General features: G+C 42.2%; 1 protein-coding gene across 1 annotated transcript in view; it reads right to left on the minus strand.

Annotated features, from left to right (window-relative positions):
• Window positions 1-15,712, minus strand: part of LOC311239154 (polyamine-transporting ATPase 13A3-like) — a 75,749-nt gene that overhangs the window by 16,406 nt on the left and 43,631 nt on the right. Inside the window, exons 20-24 of the mRNA XM_084327409.1 lie at window positions 14,746-14,870; window positions 9,913-10,079; window positions 8,916-9,047; window positions 1,336-1,415; window positions 1,166-1,208 (exon numbers count right to left, since the gene is read on the minus strand). Coding sequence (XP_084183535.1) covers window positions 1,166-1,208; window positions 1,336-1,415; window positions 8,916-9,047; window positions 9,913-10,079; window positions 14,746-14,870 — 547 coding nt within the window. The remainder of the gene's footprint in view (window positions 1-1,165; window positions 1,209-1,335; window positions 1,416-8,915; window positions 9,048-9,912; window positions 10,080-14,745; window positions 14,871-15,712) is intronic.

The following is a 15,712-nucleotide window of genomic DNA, read 5'->3' on the forward strand; positions in this document are numbered from 1 at the left end:
TTCTCTTCCATGAGTCACTCAGTGCAGAGTGACTCATGGAAGAGAAAACAATGGAATTATGTATATGGAAATAATTTCTTGAGTAGTTAGTGATTCTCTCTCTCTCTCTCTACTGCTGTTGATCTTCCAAAACAATTCGGTTTTGAACCCGCGCCCTGCAATGAGTGGGGTAAAGATAAGTAAGATATTCCTTTATTGATCCCCTTGGGGAAATTCAGGCATCATAGCAGCATGGGGGAGGGGGAGGGGAAGTACAGGTAGTAGAAGACATACAGGTACAGGTCACAGAATTATAGTACAGTGGAGAAGTAAAAATTAAAAATAGAATAAAAAGGCAGTGTAAACAATATACAATATAATTAACTGGATGCGCATATGGGCAACAAGGTGCGAGATGAGGGTATGTATGCCCTCTCAGTTATATTTGCCCTACAATAAATATAGTTACAATATATAATCTAATCATCTAAATCTAATCTAATATATAATCTAAAAAACGAAATGCTAAAAGCTAAATATATGCAATATATAATCTAATAATCCATCCGTAATGATCATAATTGCGAGAATTGCGGATAATTGCGGTTTCCGTGGATGTTTAAGAGGTATTTAAGAGATACAAATTATGTCAGACGGGTACACCACAAATTAATTCCACAAAGTCACAAAATTACATTTTAAAAGTGCTTATGGCTGCCTGGCTCCCACCACCCCTCTGTCACCACCACCCCTCTGCCTACACCAGCCTGCCACCACCACCCCTCTGTCACCACCACCCCTCTGCCTACACCAGCCTGCCACCACCACCCCTCTGTCACCACCACCCCTCTGCCTACACCAGCCTGCCACCACCACCCCTCTGCCGCCCAGCCTGCCACCACCCCTCTGCCTCGCCAGCCTGCCACCACCACCCCTCTGCCTAGTACACCAGCCTGCCACCACCACCCCTCTGCCGCCCAGCCTGCCACCACCCCTCTGCCGCGCCAGCCTGCCACCACCACCCCTCTGCCTACGCCAGCCTGCCACCATCACGCCTCTGCCACCACCATGCCTCTGCCACCACCACGCCTCTGCCACCACCACCCCTCTGCCACCACCACTAACAGCTTGTGAGAAACACAGGTATATATATACAGTAGGCTAGTGAAAACAAATCTGTACTTACTCCACAGTCGTTAGCACCATCACCACACATTCCAACAGTGTAGCTGAAAACACAGAGAAAAGAGGGGGTGGATATTATATATACAATATGGCACAGGTGTGAAATTATGTCTCCAGGGAATGAACCAGTACAGATTTATAAGAAAGTCATCAAACAGTTGAAAGACTCACTCGACACTCTGTAGAACCTCCACCAGTTGAGTCTTTTGGTCTGGAGCCATGCGGGCAAACACGGTGGCTCGCAACACCAGCTACAACGCCCCCAAGTGGAGAGTCAAGGAACAGTCAGAACACCTGAACATACTACTGTTCATGTACCACCACCATAAACAACTGTGTATGCTGCTGATGATGAGACTGAAATTGAATACACATTGATACACACAGGACTATTTCTATCTCCTATCATAGGCTTTAACACAAAAATAATCCTGAGAGAGAGGGAGAGGAGAGAGAAAGAGAAAGAGAAAGAGAACGAGAGAGAGAGAGAGAGAGAGAGAGAGAGAGAGAGAGAGAGAGAGAGAGAGAGAGAGAGAGAGAGAGAGAGAGAGAGAAGAGTTGGGGTGAGAGTCTGAGACGATACGAGTAACTCAGTCACAATATGATACAATACTGTTATTTGGCCCTTGATAGCGATAATATCATGATACACAATATGTACGATAATTGATGTACTGCAAGAAATTTGATCTACGACACATCACAATATCTGTGTAACTGAAGAAGAAATACCCATACAAAAGCAAAAAGCAGGAATTATGTATTTATTCACAGAATTGACATGAAAGCTTATCAGATTCACAAACTGGCCAAGTGTACATGAAACAATGTACAACAAATTGCATAGTGCCTCTTTAACACACACACTGACTGCAACTTGAATATTATTAACTGTTAATTATGTTCCAGATGGAAAACTTTGTTAATGCAGTCAAATGGGATTGTCAAGCCAATTTTTTTTTTATATAATTAAAAAATATATATTGAAAAATATATTACAATTTCTTTTGTATATTATTATTATATATATTGCTGTATGGATTCCCCCCCCCCCCCCCCCCCCACCCCTAGTATAGTAGTAACATAACAGATCTTATGATTCCTTGTCAGCTCACATACTCTCCACTGGAGGACTCCTGCTTATGCCAAAAACTAAAAAACTAAAAGCAATCTGGGAGAAGGAGGAGGAGGGGTTATCAGACTAAATGATGAAATATAAAATCAAGACTTGTTTGTTTAACCATTCAGCTTGAGTAGCAACACTACAGAGCTAATGATCCCCTACCAGTTCACACACTATTCAATCACATAATACAGTGAAAGACTTCTGCTTGTGCCCAGAATTAATTAAAATAATTAATAATCTGGGGGGGTGGGGGGGGGGGGTGGACTCTTCCTGCTCAAGTCAGGATGTCAGGCAGCCTCAATAATAACATTTAAAATAAATACTTACCTGTTTGGAATGTGCTATAATTAATGTAAGCACTAAGCATCTATTTAGCTGTTTAGGATAAGCAATCACATTGAGATGTAAAAAAGCTACATATTCTTATACAAATACAGAGTGTCTGGAAACACTTTGAGTTGGCCTTTTAGAAAGGGATTCACTCAAAGTTGTATTTCATTAACAGGACAATGTTTAGATCCTGTCGATGTTCCTCAGGACCTGAGTCATAATGTGTAACTTTAGGGTGGGTGGGTGGGGAGAGAGAGAGAGAGAGAGAGAGAGAGTTTAGTTTAGTTTATTCGGATCCCCATTAGCCATTGCCACAGGCATAGGCTACTATTACTGGGGTCCACACAAATCAATACAATACAATAAAATCAATACAATACAATTAATACAATACAATACAATAAAACAATACAATACACCTCAATAACACCTAAAAATATTATATAATAAAATATCTAAGTTCACCAATCACACATAAAATAACTAAGTTCACCAATCACACATACCCATCTACTCAATCATGTTTCAAGGCATATAAGTTCACTTAAAGCATAACAACATCTCAATACAATATACAAATATATTAAAAATCTAAGTTCAACAATCACACATACCCATCTTCTCAATCACCCACTATGTTTACTTAACTGACAGTACCACTCTTTCTTATATGATTTTTAAGGTGTTTTTTAAATGTCTGTTTGTCTTCAACCCTAGTTAGTGCAGGTGGTAAGGAATTCCATGCAGTCATGGCTCTATACATCACAGTCCTTTTCATTGCATTTGTTCTTGGCATCTTTACAGTACATCTTTCCATTGACACATGCCTGGTGGAGTAACTGTGTCTGTTGATTGTGAATTGTATCTCATCATATAGACAAGCAGGTTTTTTGTTCTTAAATATATTTCTAAAAAACATTATGATATTTACATTTAGTCTTTGTTCTACCATTAACCATGACAGTTTTTCATGCATGCTTACTATGTTTGACCTTTTCCTACAATTCAGAGCAAGGCGCGCTGCTTTGTTCTGTGTCATTTGTAGTTTTCCCAGTTTTTCTCTTCCAGCACTTCCCCAGATCCCCGGACAGTAATCCAGATGTGAAAGGATCAGAGCCTGGATAACATGGATCACCGACTCCGGAGTTAGGAATTCTGCACATCTTCTAATTAAAGCCAGCCCTCTCCCCATCTTTTTTGTTATGTTATTTATATGCATTGACCAGTTCAGATGACTGTCCAATGTTATACCTAGTAGCTTTGCTTCTTTTACCTGTTCAATTTCAGTTCCCCCCATCATTATTTTAAATTTTGGATTAGCAATTAGCATATGGTGTGAACCCATTAAAATACACTTTGTTTTTGCTATGTTTAAAACCATTCTATTCGCTCTAATCCATTCTTCTACTTTTTGTAGCTCTTTATTTAGTGCCACACCCAGATCTTCCACAGAGGAGGATGCCATGTACAGGGTTGTATCATCCGCATATATAGCCACCTTTGCTTGCTCTAAAATTAACGGCAAATCATTTGTATACATGGTGAATAACAAAGGTCCAAGGCAGCTTCCCTGTGGAATTCCATACTTAACATTTTTCGCTTCAGATAGGCTACCGTTAAAAAATACTCTCCGTTTTCTACTGTATAAGTAGCTAGTTATCCATGAAACTGACGATGAAGCAAAACCATAGTCTTTAAGTTTCTCCAGTAGTATTTCATGATCCATGACATCAAATGCTGCACTGAAGTCTAACATCACTGATCCTGCTAATTTCTTTCTATCAATATCCATTAGACAATCATCTACTAGCTGTGTCAACGCTGTCGCTGTTGAGTAACCATCCCTATAGGCATGCTGAAAATCAGTATTCAATTCATTGTCATTGAAGTAACTCTGAATTTGTGTAAACACAATTTTCTCCATTATCTTCGCTAACACTGGCAAAATGCTCACAGGGCGACTGTTTGCACCTGACAGGTTGACTTTTGCATTTTTCTGTAAAGGAATGATTTTAGCCTCCTTCCAGACTTTTGGACATATACCATATTTAATGCTTTGATTTATAATATGTGTGACCGTACCTGCTACATGCTTTGCTGAAACCTTCAGTAGTCTACCATCCATGTTATCCAGGCCTGCTGGTTTTTCCTTTTTTATATCTGACAACATTTCCTCCACCATTTTAGTGTCAACAGAACATAGACTAAATGAGCATTTTTTATCTTTCATAATCCTTTCTAATATGTTATCATTATATTTTACATTACTCATACACATATTATTCCTTAGAGTTTCAACCTTACACAAGAAGAAGTCATTGAAATACCGAGCTATATCAACAGGCTTTGTTATAAATGCCCCATCAACCTCAATAAAGCTAGGTACATTGTTATTCCCCCTTCCTAGTACAGTGTTAAGTGTTTTCCATAACTGTTTACTGTCATTTTTCACTTCAATTATCTTAGCTTGAAAATAGCTTTTCTTTTTCTTTCTATTCCACTTTGTGACACAATTTCTCAGCTTGCGGTAGTTCTGCCAATCAACCAGACATCCAGACTCGAATGCTTTACTTTTTGGTGCATTTCTTTCTGCCATACAATCTTTTAATTCTTCATCTAACCAGGGTGCCCTTACTGTTTTCACTGTACACTTAACTATAGGCGCATGTCTGTCTGCTACTTGGATAAACCTCTTCATAAATATACTTAGTGCTTCTTCTGGGTTATCCTCTTTATATACATCATCCCATGATATGTTTTCAATATCTTTGACAAATTCCTCTTCCCTGAAATTCTTATATGATCTTTTATGTATAATCTTAGGTCCAGCTTTTGGTATTTTTGCCTTTCTAGTGAATGCTATAATATTATGATCAGTGCATCCTATATTAGCTGATATAACTTTTGAACATAGCTCTGCACTATTAGTGTACACATGGTCGATGCATGTAGACGATTTTCCAGCCTTGCTTGTTTGCGTTCTAGTTGGTTGGTTGACCAGCTGTACTAGATCACATGCATTCACTATGTCTACTAGTTTTTTCTTTAGTGAGCAGTGTACAGAAAACCAATCAATATTCAGATCACCTAATAAATACATTTAATTTTTCCCATCAGAAACTTTATCAATCATCTCACATATATTGTTCATATATACAGCGTTTGCATTTGGAGGTCTATAGCAGCATCCTATCAAAATATGCTTAAGGTGAGGAAGATGGACCTGTAACCATATCACTTCAATTTCTTTTGACATAAAATCATTCCTTTGTTTCACAGGAATATGATTCTGTACATACATCATTACACCTCCTCCAAATCTATTTCTATCCCTCCTATAAATACTATATCCCTGAATCAATACCTCATCATCATCAAATGACTGGTCCAAGTGAGATTCAGACACAGCCATAATGTGTATGTTGTTTACATGTAACAGACATCCAACTTCCTGTACTTTATTTCTAATACTATTTATATTATGTGCAATTTTTAGCCCTTTATTTGGAATGTTAAGTAATTCAACATCCATATTAAAGTATAAAATTAGATTAAAAACACATGGTCCTGTGCCTACAAGACCTTATGGTACCTCTTATTCATGTTGTTCACCCTGTGTTGACGCCATCCCTCTTAGGCTGTTGCTTCGTGCAGGGTGTGTGATCAGCTGGTCGTATCTTAGGTACGCAAGCTCTCCTCTTTCTCTAGCTGCCCGCATCAGAGGCAGCAGTTCTTTTCTTTTTTCCCTCACCTGTGCTGAGAAGTCCTCATTTATGTATATTTTGGTGTTCTTTAGCTTTTTAGCGTTTTCTAGTATGGCGCATCTGTCCCTGTAGTTAAGAAACTTAACTATGATGGGCCGTTGTCTTCTTCCGCTGGTATCAGGCCTGCCGATCCTATGTGCCCTCTCTATTGGCATGTTCTTGCCTTCCAACTTCAGTTTGTTTTCGATGAGACTGCGAACCTTCTCCTCTGTGGCCTCCCAGCTCTCTCTCGCCGATTCCTCAATCCCATCTATTACCAGGTTGTTCCGTCTCGACTGGTTCTCTAGATATTCTACTTTTCTGTCCAACATCATGGTGCATTCGCCTACTGTTTTCATGTCCTTCTCATTGTGACTTGTGTCCACCGAGATCTTAGCGTTGGTCTCTGCCAGCTTTCTTATGTCCTTTTTCAAAATTTCTACTTCATTCTGTGTAAACTGTAGACTGTTTTTTTTTTTTTTATCCACTTTTTCTCCCATTTTTCTATATTTTCTCCCATCCCAATTTCGTATCATCCAATTCAACCCTCCCCTGTCACGAACGCTGTTTCTTGCCTCCCACAAGCCGGCTGCAATGTGGACTAAGTCATACATAGCACAAGTCCCCTCCGGTACTTGAGGTAACAGCAGTCGCATCTTTTCACCTGCGCAGCTCGATCTCTCAGTGTCGAGGAGTAACGCGTGGGAGGCTCACGCTGCCCCCGACACTTCCTGATTCTACTGCGCAGGCGCACCAACCGACTTGTAGGAGTCGCTTGTTCACAACGCCCGATCCCCACCCTTCAGTTTCCCTCCCCGTAATACGGCCAATGTGTATTACTGCGGACGACCAGCTAAACTGAAAACAATGTGGAGAGCTGGATTCGAACACGCGAATCCTAGCGTCTCCACACTGGTGGCGAGTGCCTTGCCCACTACACCACCTAGCCGCCCAACTGTAGACTGGTTTTTAACTCCATCGTGAGTTCACTAGCCTTGTCAAAGCGCCCATTTGTAGATTCCAATACCACTTGCATAATTTTGCTAAATGCATTAGACTGTTTTTCAAGCAGTTCCTCATAATGTACCTTCTGTTTTTCCAGCAGCTTAGTGTACTCCTCTCTCTGCTTTTCCATGTTCTGTGCTATTAGCTGTTTCACAACGTCCACTGTGATGAACTCTGGTTCTGTGTCTGACTCCATTCCCGATGTCTTATTTTTTCCTCTTCCGTTATTGTTCGGCATACTCCACAAATATTATTCAGTGAAGCAGCAAGCAAGATGTCTCACCCTTGGTGGTGGTGATGGCTGTTAGCAGCTAGGCTACTGCTGGCCTGGTGGCCTAGTGCAGACCGGTGGTGGTGGTGGCTGGTAGCCTGTGGCTGGCCTGGTGGTGGTGGTGGCTGGTAGCCTGGGGCTGGTCTGTTGGTGGTTGCTTGTAGCAGGTGGCCTGGGGCTGTCTTGGTGCTGATGGATGGTAGCAGGTAGCCTGGGGCTGGCCTGGTGGTGTTGGCTGGTAGCTGGTAGGCCGGAGCTGGCCTGGTGGTGGTGGCTGTTAGCAGGTGGCCTGGTGCTGTCCTGGTGCTGGTGTCTGTTAGCAGGTAGCCTGGGGCTGTCCTGGTGCGGATGACTGGTAGCAGGAAGCCTGGGGCATGCCTGGGGCTTGCCTGGTGCTGGTGGCTGTTAGCAGGTAGCCTGGGGCTGTCCTGGTGCTGGTGGCTGTTAGCCTGGGGCTGTCCTGGTGGTGGTGGCTGGTAGCAGGTAGCCTGTGTCTGGCCTGGTGGTGGTGGCTGATAGCTGCTGGATCCTGGGCCTGGCCTGGTGGTAGCTGGCTGCTCCTGGCCTGGCCTGGTGTTAGCTGGCTGCTCCTTGCAGGCTTGTTTGTTATCCAAGCAGGTAATCCAAGCAGATTTCCAGACTAAATCCGGCCAGTATATCAATGAAGTCACTATCAGGCAATCTTTAGCAATAAAATTCATAAAAAGCTATAAAAAACACATTTAAAAGCCATAAAATCTCATAAACACACAGCCTAAAAACATTGAGCTGCCATCTTGGAAAAGGGGTGAGTCACCTATGGAGCGACAATAATTTGGCCAAGGTTTCTCTCTTCAGCCTTTGGCGTGGTTTATTATTCACATTGCACACATCAGTACACGAGACCTTCTCCTTGACCTTCTCCTTGAGAGAGAGAGAGAGAGAGAGAGAGAGAGAGAGAGAGAGAGAGAGAGAGAGAGAGAGAGAGAGACAGAGAGAGACAGAGAGAGACAGAGAGAGACAGAGAGAGACAGAGAGAGACAGAGAGAGACAGAGAGAGACACACACACAGAGAGACACACAGAGAGAGACACACAGAGAGAGACAGGCAGGCAGGCAGGCAGGCAGATAGATAGATAGATAGATAGATAGATAGATAGATAGATAGATAGATAGATAGATAGATAGATAGATAGATAGATAGATAGATAGATAGATAGATAGATAGATAGATAGATAGATAGATAGATAGATAGATAGATAGATAGATAGATAGATAGATAGATAGATACCTCACCTTTTGTACAAGTTGGGGGAAGTGCTCAGTGATGACAGAGAAGGACCTCCCGCTCAGGGCGAAGTGGTAGGCCTGGTCCTGCTGAACACACGGCTCACCACAGACCTCATCCTCCACACTGATCTCCACTGACTGGGGAGGAACAGAGAGATGGAGGACATTCGAAGGAGAACTCTGATGTCAGAGTTTCACGAAGGAAATAGCAAAACTGTGTAGTATGTGAGCTGTGGCGTAAAACAGTCAACTAGGTAAAAAAAAATTAACAGATGTGTGTGTGTGTGTGTGTGTGTGTGTGTGTGTGTGTGTGTGTGTGTGTGTGTGTGTGTGTCAAAGTCCATGTTTCCAATTCACTCATTTAAGTTCACCATTCCATTGATGGATGGATGGATGAGTGAGTGGATGGATGGATGAGTGAGTGGATGGATGGATGAATGGATGTTTGGATGGATGGATAGGTGGATGGATAGGGGGATGGATGGATGGATAGGTGGATGGATGGGTTGCCTGTGGTGCATTTTTTCTTATTGCTAGGTTTTAGTGAGTTTTTCCTTACTTTCGTGTGTGGTATGTCTGGGAGTGTTGCATTCATTTATTTCTTTATTTTTTGGACTTCATGGTGTTTTTGTTTTGTTCTTGATTTATTGTGATGTTTCTTCTCTAAAGAAGACGTGTCCGGCCCATGGGGACATTAACGTGTGTTGTCGGGCCTTACAAATACATTTGATTTGTTTGATTTGGATGGATAGGGGGATGGATGGATGGATGGATGGATAGATGGATGGAAGGGTGGATGGATGGATGGATAGGTGGATGGATAGGGGGATAGATGGGTGGGTGGATGGATGGATAGGTGGATAGATGGGTGGATGGATGGATGGGTGGATGGATAGGGGGATAGATGGGTGGGTGGATGGATGGATAGGTGGATAGATGGGTGGATGGATGGATGGGTGGATGGATGGATGGATGGCTGGGTGGATAGTGGATAACTTCTCACCTGGCTGTCCTTGCTGGTAAGCTGGCTGGGGTTTTCAGAGTAGAGCCAGGTGATGCTGGCAGGCTGGACCTCCTTTGGGGGCAGAGCGTCGGCTATGATGACCCTCTCATGGGTCTGGATCATCCCACAGTCTCGGGCCACTGATATGGCCGTCAATATGTTGTCACCTGGTGGAGGAAGACGCTATTAAGAGGAGGGCGGAGGAGGAGCTGCAGTAGGGAGATTTGTTGCTTGGCAAATGTTTATGTTCTTATATTTATAACTGGTGACAGATATGATACTCACCATTGTGTCCTGTATGATAGGGTGGGTTGGCCTTCTCTTGCAGAAAGGCGCAACAAACACTGGTATTTATTTATTTTTAAAGCCCTTATTGGTAAACAACCTGTTTATATCTCCTCACTGTTAGATTGGAATATTGGAACCTATTCAACTTGATCGAATGACTGGATGGTTCTTAGGGTTCCTCAGATTTGTTCTGAGCTAGGGAAGTCAGCCTTTTCCTTTGATGCCTCTAACTCATGGAATGTCCTTCAACTCACGCTAAAATTGGAGGTTCTCCCTTCCCTTGGAATGTTTAAATGTATGATTTCAGACCATTGTGTGACTACCTGTAACTGTTTTAGTTGATATTTTAAAATGATTTTTAAACGTTTTGAATTTTTTTTACTCTGGTGTTTAAATTTCAGTGAATATTGTTTTTATTATGTACTGTACAATCGTCGTTTCTGTAAATGAGGGAAACCTCAGATGCTTACGATTTTAAATAAAGGTTGAAATGAAAAATGAAAAATATACTCATGTGAAACTGTTTTTACAGTTGTTATTATTGTTTACTCAAAGAAACATTATTTTTGTATGTTCTATAATTTTACTCATTTTAATGAAGCACCATATGGCATAGCAGCTAGCTACTATATAAAACAACAATTCAAATAAATAAATAACTTTATTTATATAGCACTTTTATGTGATCTGTTGTCACAAAGTACATAACAAATGGAATCAGAAGACAATAATAACTTGGTTAAAAATGAGAAAATTAAGAACAAGAGTTAAAAAAAGAAACCGTAATGAAAAATAGTAATAAAATAAGACAACATTATAAAAAAGGCCTGTTTGTTAAAAAAAATATTAAAAGATGACACAGAATCGTTCAGGCTGTATCATAATGACTGGTTTGGGTGGGTCCAGGGCCCCATTCCCTGTACCTGGTTCAACTAAGTCGATCAAAAGTCCCATTAGCCAGCTTAAATTAACCTGATGATTGAAGTCAGGCTATCTCGGTTTCTCGAAGGCTGATTCGGTCTTGTTCATTCAAACCAGACTTAACCCACCCACCCCCTCCTAATGTACAGTCCCCTCCCCATCATATGTATATACTCTGTCAGGATCTATGAGTAACAGTACTGTAATTTGAATACCGTATATGTCACAAATGTATCAGTACTAAATACCTATATGTCCCTACTGTCTGGAATAGATAAGATAGATGGCAGGCCCCCCCCCCCCCCCCCCCCCGATCCTCATCCAAACCCCCCTCCCACGTGTACGCCTGGCGATGTACGCGCGCGCCGGAGGGGAGGGACCCATGACTGTCTCCTCGCCCATTTCCTAAGCCAATACCCTTATCCCACTAGGCGGCAACTGTAGCCTAACCCCCTCCCCTCTGATACCAACTAATAGCAACTGTAATTAGTTTAGGCCAGAACCACTCTCCGTCCTCCCTCCCAACCCCCAAATCCCCCCCCCCCCTGGGGTGCTTCCTGAGACACACGGACTCTCGGCTAGAATAACATTGTAACAACAAATGTGCTTTATTTGTATTAATTTAGGGTTGTGCCATTATTACTATGCAAATGTAATAATTGTGATTGATTTCCTGTAATGAGTTGTATGTGTTGTTTCAAGCATCCTTGACTTCCAAGGACAACGATGTAAATAAGTCATTGCGCCTTTTTCGTTCCTATCCTTGACAAAAATGTATAATAGAGTAATAATCTGTATATGTTTTGTTGTCTAAATAATAACCAAACCAAACCAAACCTTTGCCATAAATGTCATGTATGTTGAGTATGTCTTAAATGTCAATATGAAATGAAAATGGGGGACCCTGATGTAAACAAGACAAACGTCTTTCTCTGGTCTGCATCCCCTTAACAATTGTGTGTATTGAGCCGTACTGTATTGTACCCATTCTGCAATCTGTTAAATAAAGTTTTCATTCATTCATTCATTCATTCATTCATATTGTAAAATGCGGCTTGCATCTGGCCTACGCATGGGTCTTTTCGGGACACCGAGCCTGACATTTTTTCTTTTTACCTGGGAATCGATACCGGTACCCAACTGTACCTTTTTTTCTGTACTTTACTCTCCCTCTCTGAAGTCTAAACTTCACAACACACAATCTAAAAGCCCTTACCTCCCTCTCCCAAACCGATCTTGTATCTCAATGGGACTTCCTGGTTAAATAAATTACAAAAAAAATAAGAAAAAGAATTGCGATATTTTCTTTTTGTTGCGATTTGATAATTGCATCATTCCAAATCGCAATTTCGATTTAAAATCGATTAATCGTGCAGCCCTACTCGGAGTCCACATATCCGAGGACTTGACATGGACCACACACATTGACAGTGTAATCAAGAAGGCACGGCAACGCCTCTACTTCCTTAGGCGCCTAAAGAAGTTCCAAGTGAGTCAGAAGATCCTTAAAAACTTCTACTCATGCACAATAGAGAGCATCCTGACTGGCAATATCACCTCCTGGTTTGGGAATAGCACCGCACAAGACCGTAGCAGACTACAGAGAGTGGCCCGTTCAGCCGAACGCATAATTTTGGAGGTGGGCTTCCCACTCTCCAAGACATTTACAACAAGCGGTGCATGGGTAGAGAATAATCAAAGACTCCAGCCACCCAAACAACTGCCTCTTTGAACTGCTGCGGTCAGGCAAGTGATACCGGAGTCTCATGGCAAGCACAGAGAGACTCAGAAGAAGCTTCTATCCTCAGGCCATCAGGATGCTAAATGACAATAACACTATGTAACAACCATCAAATACACTCACAGCACACACATCCACACGCACTCACTTTAAACAAACAACTCACTGCAGCACCCACTTTATACACTTAACACACTTTATATTTATTGGTAAATAATTTGCACTACAACTCATACCTCATTACACCTTACTGTAAATTGTACCTCATTCCATTTCTGCATTGTACTGTATAGTAGTATATTGTATTGTAACTCAGTTACTTTTCTACTCTGCATTGTATATTGTGTATATATTGAACACTTTTGTCTACGTACTTGACTTCTATTTTATACTTATTATACTTATTTTATACTTATCTATTTTTATCTAGCACAATCTCTGGAGCAAAACAGAAAGAAGCATTTTATATAAAAGTATTCTGTACTTTTGTATGACAACTAATAAAGAAACTTGAAACTTGTGCTGCGTGCGCCATATACAGTATGTGCATTATTTAGGACAAAGTAAGTCCATAGGCTGAATATGATTTATTATCAACATTTTAGGTCTATTATTTTACATTTCAAAAGCCCCCTCTAGAAAACCTAAGCACAACATTTTTTTTCAGAATGGTATAATGGGGGGCGGCTGAGTGGCGCAGTGGGCAAGGCGCTCGCCACTAACGCAGGAGATGCTGGTATCGAGCCCAGCTCTCGCCGTTGCTACCGGCTTGGCCGGCCGTCGTACTAACACAATTGGGCAGTGTTAGAGGGTGGGAAAGCCAGTGGGTGGGGATTGGACGTTGTGGACAGCGACTCCTACAGGTCGGTTGGTGCGCCTGTACAGCAGAATCATGAAGTATCGGGGGCAGCGTGAGCCTCCCACGAGCTACTCCTCGCCACTGAGAGATCGCGCTGTTCAGGTGAAAAGATGCGACAGCTGCCTCCTCGTGTGCCGGAGGGGACACGTGATGCAAGGCTTGGTCCTCACTGCAGCCGACCAGTGGGAGGCGTAGTCTAGCAGCGTTTGAGACAGGGGAGGGGAGAATTGGAAATACGAAATTGGGATGGGATAAAAAATAGAAAATGGGAGAAAAAGTGGATAAAAAAAAAGAGAATGGTATAATGGGATCTCTGAGGAAGGGAGCTGGCATTATTTTGTGAGGGAGTGGCCAGTTTATCCAGCTAACTTAACTAAACATGCGCTGGAGCAGGTTAAAATTTTACGATCTGTGCGCGGCTGGGTGGCGCAGCGGTCTAAGCGCTCGTCACCAACGCGTGAGACACCGGTACACATCGAATCCGGCTGTCAGTGTTGCCTCCGGCTTGGGCCGGCCGTCATACTGACTCAATTGGCAGAGTCAGCGGGAGGGGAGTCGATGGGTGGTAATCTGGTCGTTGTAAACAGCGACTCCTACAGGTCGGTCAGGGCGCCTGCACAGCAAGGACAGGATATGGCGAGGGTAGTGTGAGCCTCCCACACGTTACACCTCGCCAATGAGAGTCCGCGCTGGCAGGTGAGAAGAAGTGGCTGGCTGACTCCGCATGTATCGGAGGGGACATGCGATAGATTCTTCAACCCTCCCTACGACCGACCAGTGGGGGGCACATGCGAGCAACGATCAAGACAGGGGAGGGGGGAATTGGCACGACTAAATTGGGATGGGAGAAAAACAGAAAAAGAAGGAGAAAAGGTGTATAAAAAAATATCCGATCTGTTGCCATAGTGATTTAGACAAACCTGCTTCGTGGAACCAAAAAGCCTGACTTACTGTATGTCAAGTTATCCTGAAGATTATCCGGCTAACTCAGTTAGCCACGTAGGGGGAACGGGGCCCAGGTTACCTGTCACCATCACCGTGCGAATGTTAGCCTGACGCAGGTCCTGCAGAACCCCGGACGACTCCTCCTTCAACTTGTTCTGCATGATGATCAGTCCCAGGAACTCCATGTTGGTTTCCAGCCGCGCTCTGAAAGAGAGAGACGGACAAGATACAAGTCAAATTTCATCTGTATTTTCACTTAAACTAACAGGAGGGTGGTGATTTATATTTTCTTGAAACCCCAGGGACTGAAGTTGAATACCATCCAGACTTCAACTACATATCCCATACTGTGTTTGAGTATTCTGATGGAGAATACTCCATGCTGTACATCCTAATATCCCATTAAGTCCCATTCAAATGTCTCAACTTTGTTAACAGGAGATACATAACCTATTATTCAGAACCTGTATACAATCCACAGATGATGTCTGAGTGACAAATATATAATAATAATAAATATGTAAATAATTATAACAATGTTGATCGGCCGAGCCATTTGAAACATCGCACAAGTAATTTGGTCCCAATACTTTAGAGACAATTTTCAATACTCCTTGTGTTTTGTATATGTAACATGTTCAAGTATTTACATAAACGTATACAATGTAAAACAATCATGTATAAAAAGAAAAATTATAATACATGAATAAATACAAGTATTCCAGCAAGTGTACTATACTTTATATATAATTTATATATACCGTGGCAGATATCACCCCCCCCCCCCTCTCATGGATATGTGAAGGGCGGTAGATATTATTGCCACGGAAGGAGTAGAAACAATTAGGTAGCTGATTAGTACTGATAGAACACACCTGTGCATCATTAGTTCACCCACATCTCATGTGCACACAGCCCAGACACACACACTACAAATACACTAGGTTAGTGAGAGGTAAGTTGAGTGGAGGTGAGGTTGGAGTTGTTGTATTGAGAGAGAGATTGTTATATTCAGAGTTTTGTGAGGTGAGAGGTAGTGAGAGGAG

This window comes from Notolepis coatsorum (assembly GCF_963971535.1).
Source record: "Notolepis coatsorum genome assembly, chromosome: 13".
Lineage (NCBI taxonomy): Eukaryota > Metazoa > Chordata > Actinopteri > Aulopiformes > Paralepididae > Notolepis > Notolepis coatsorum.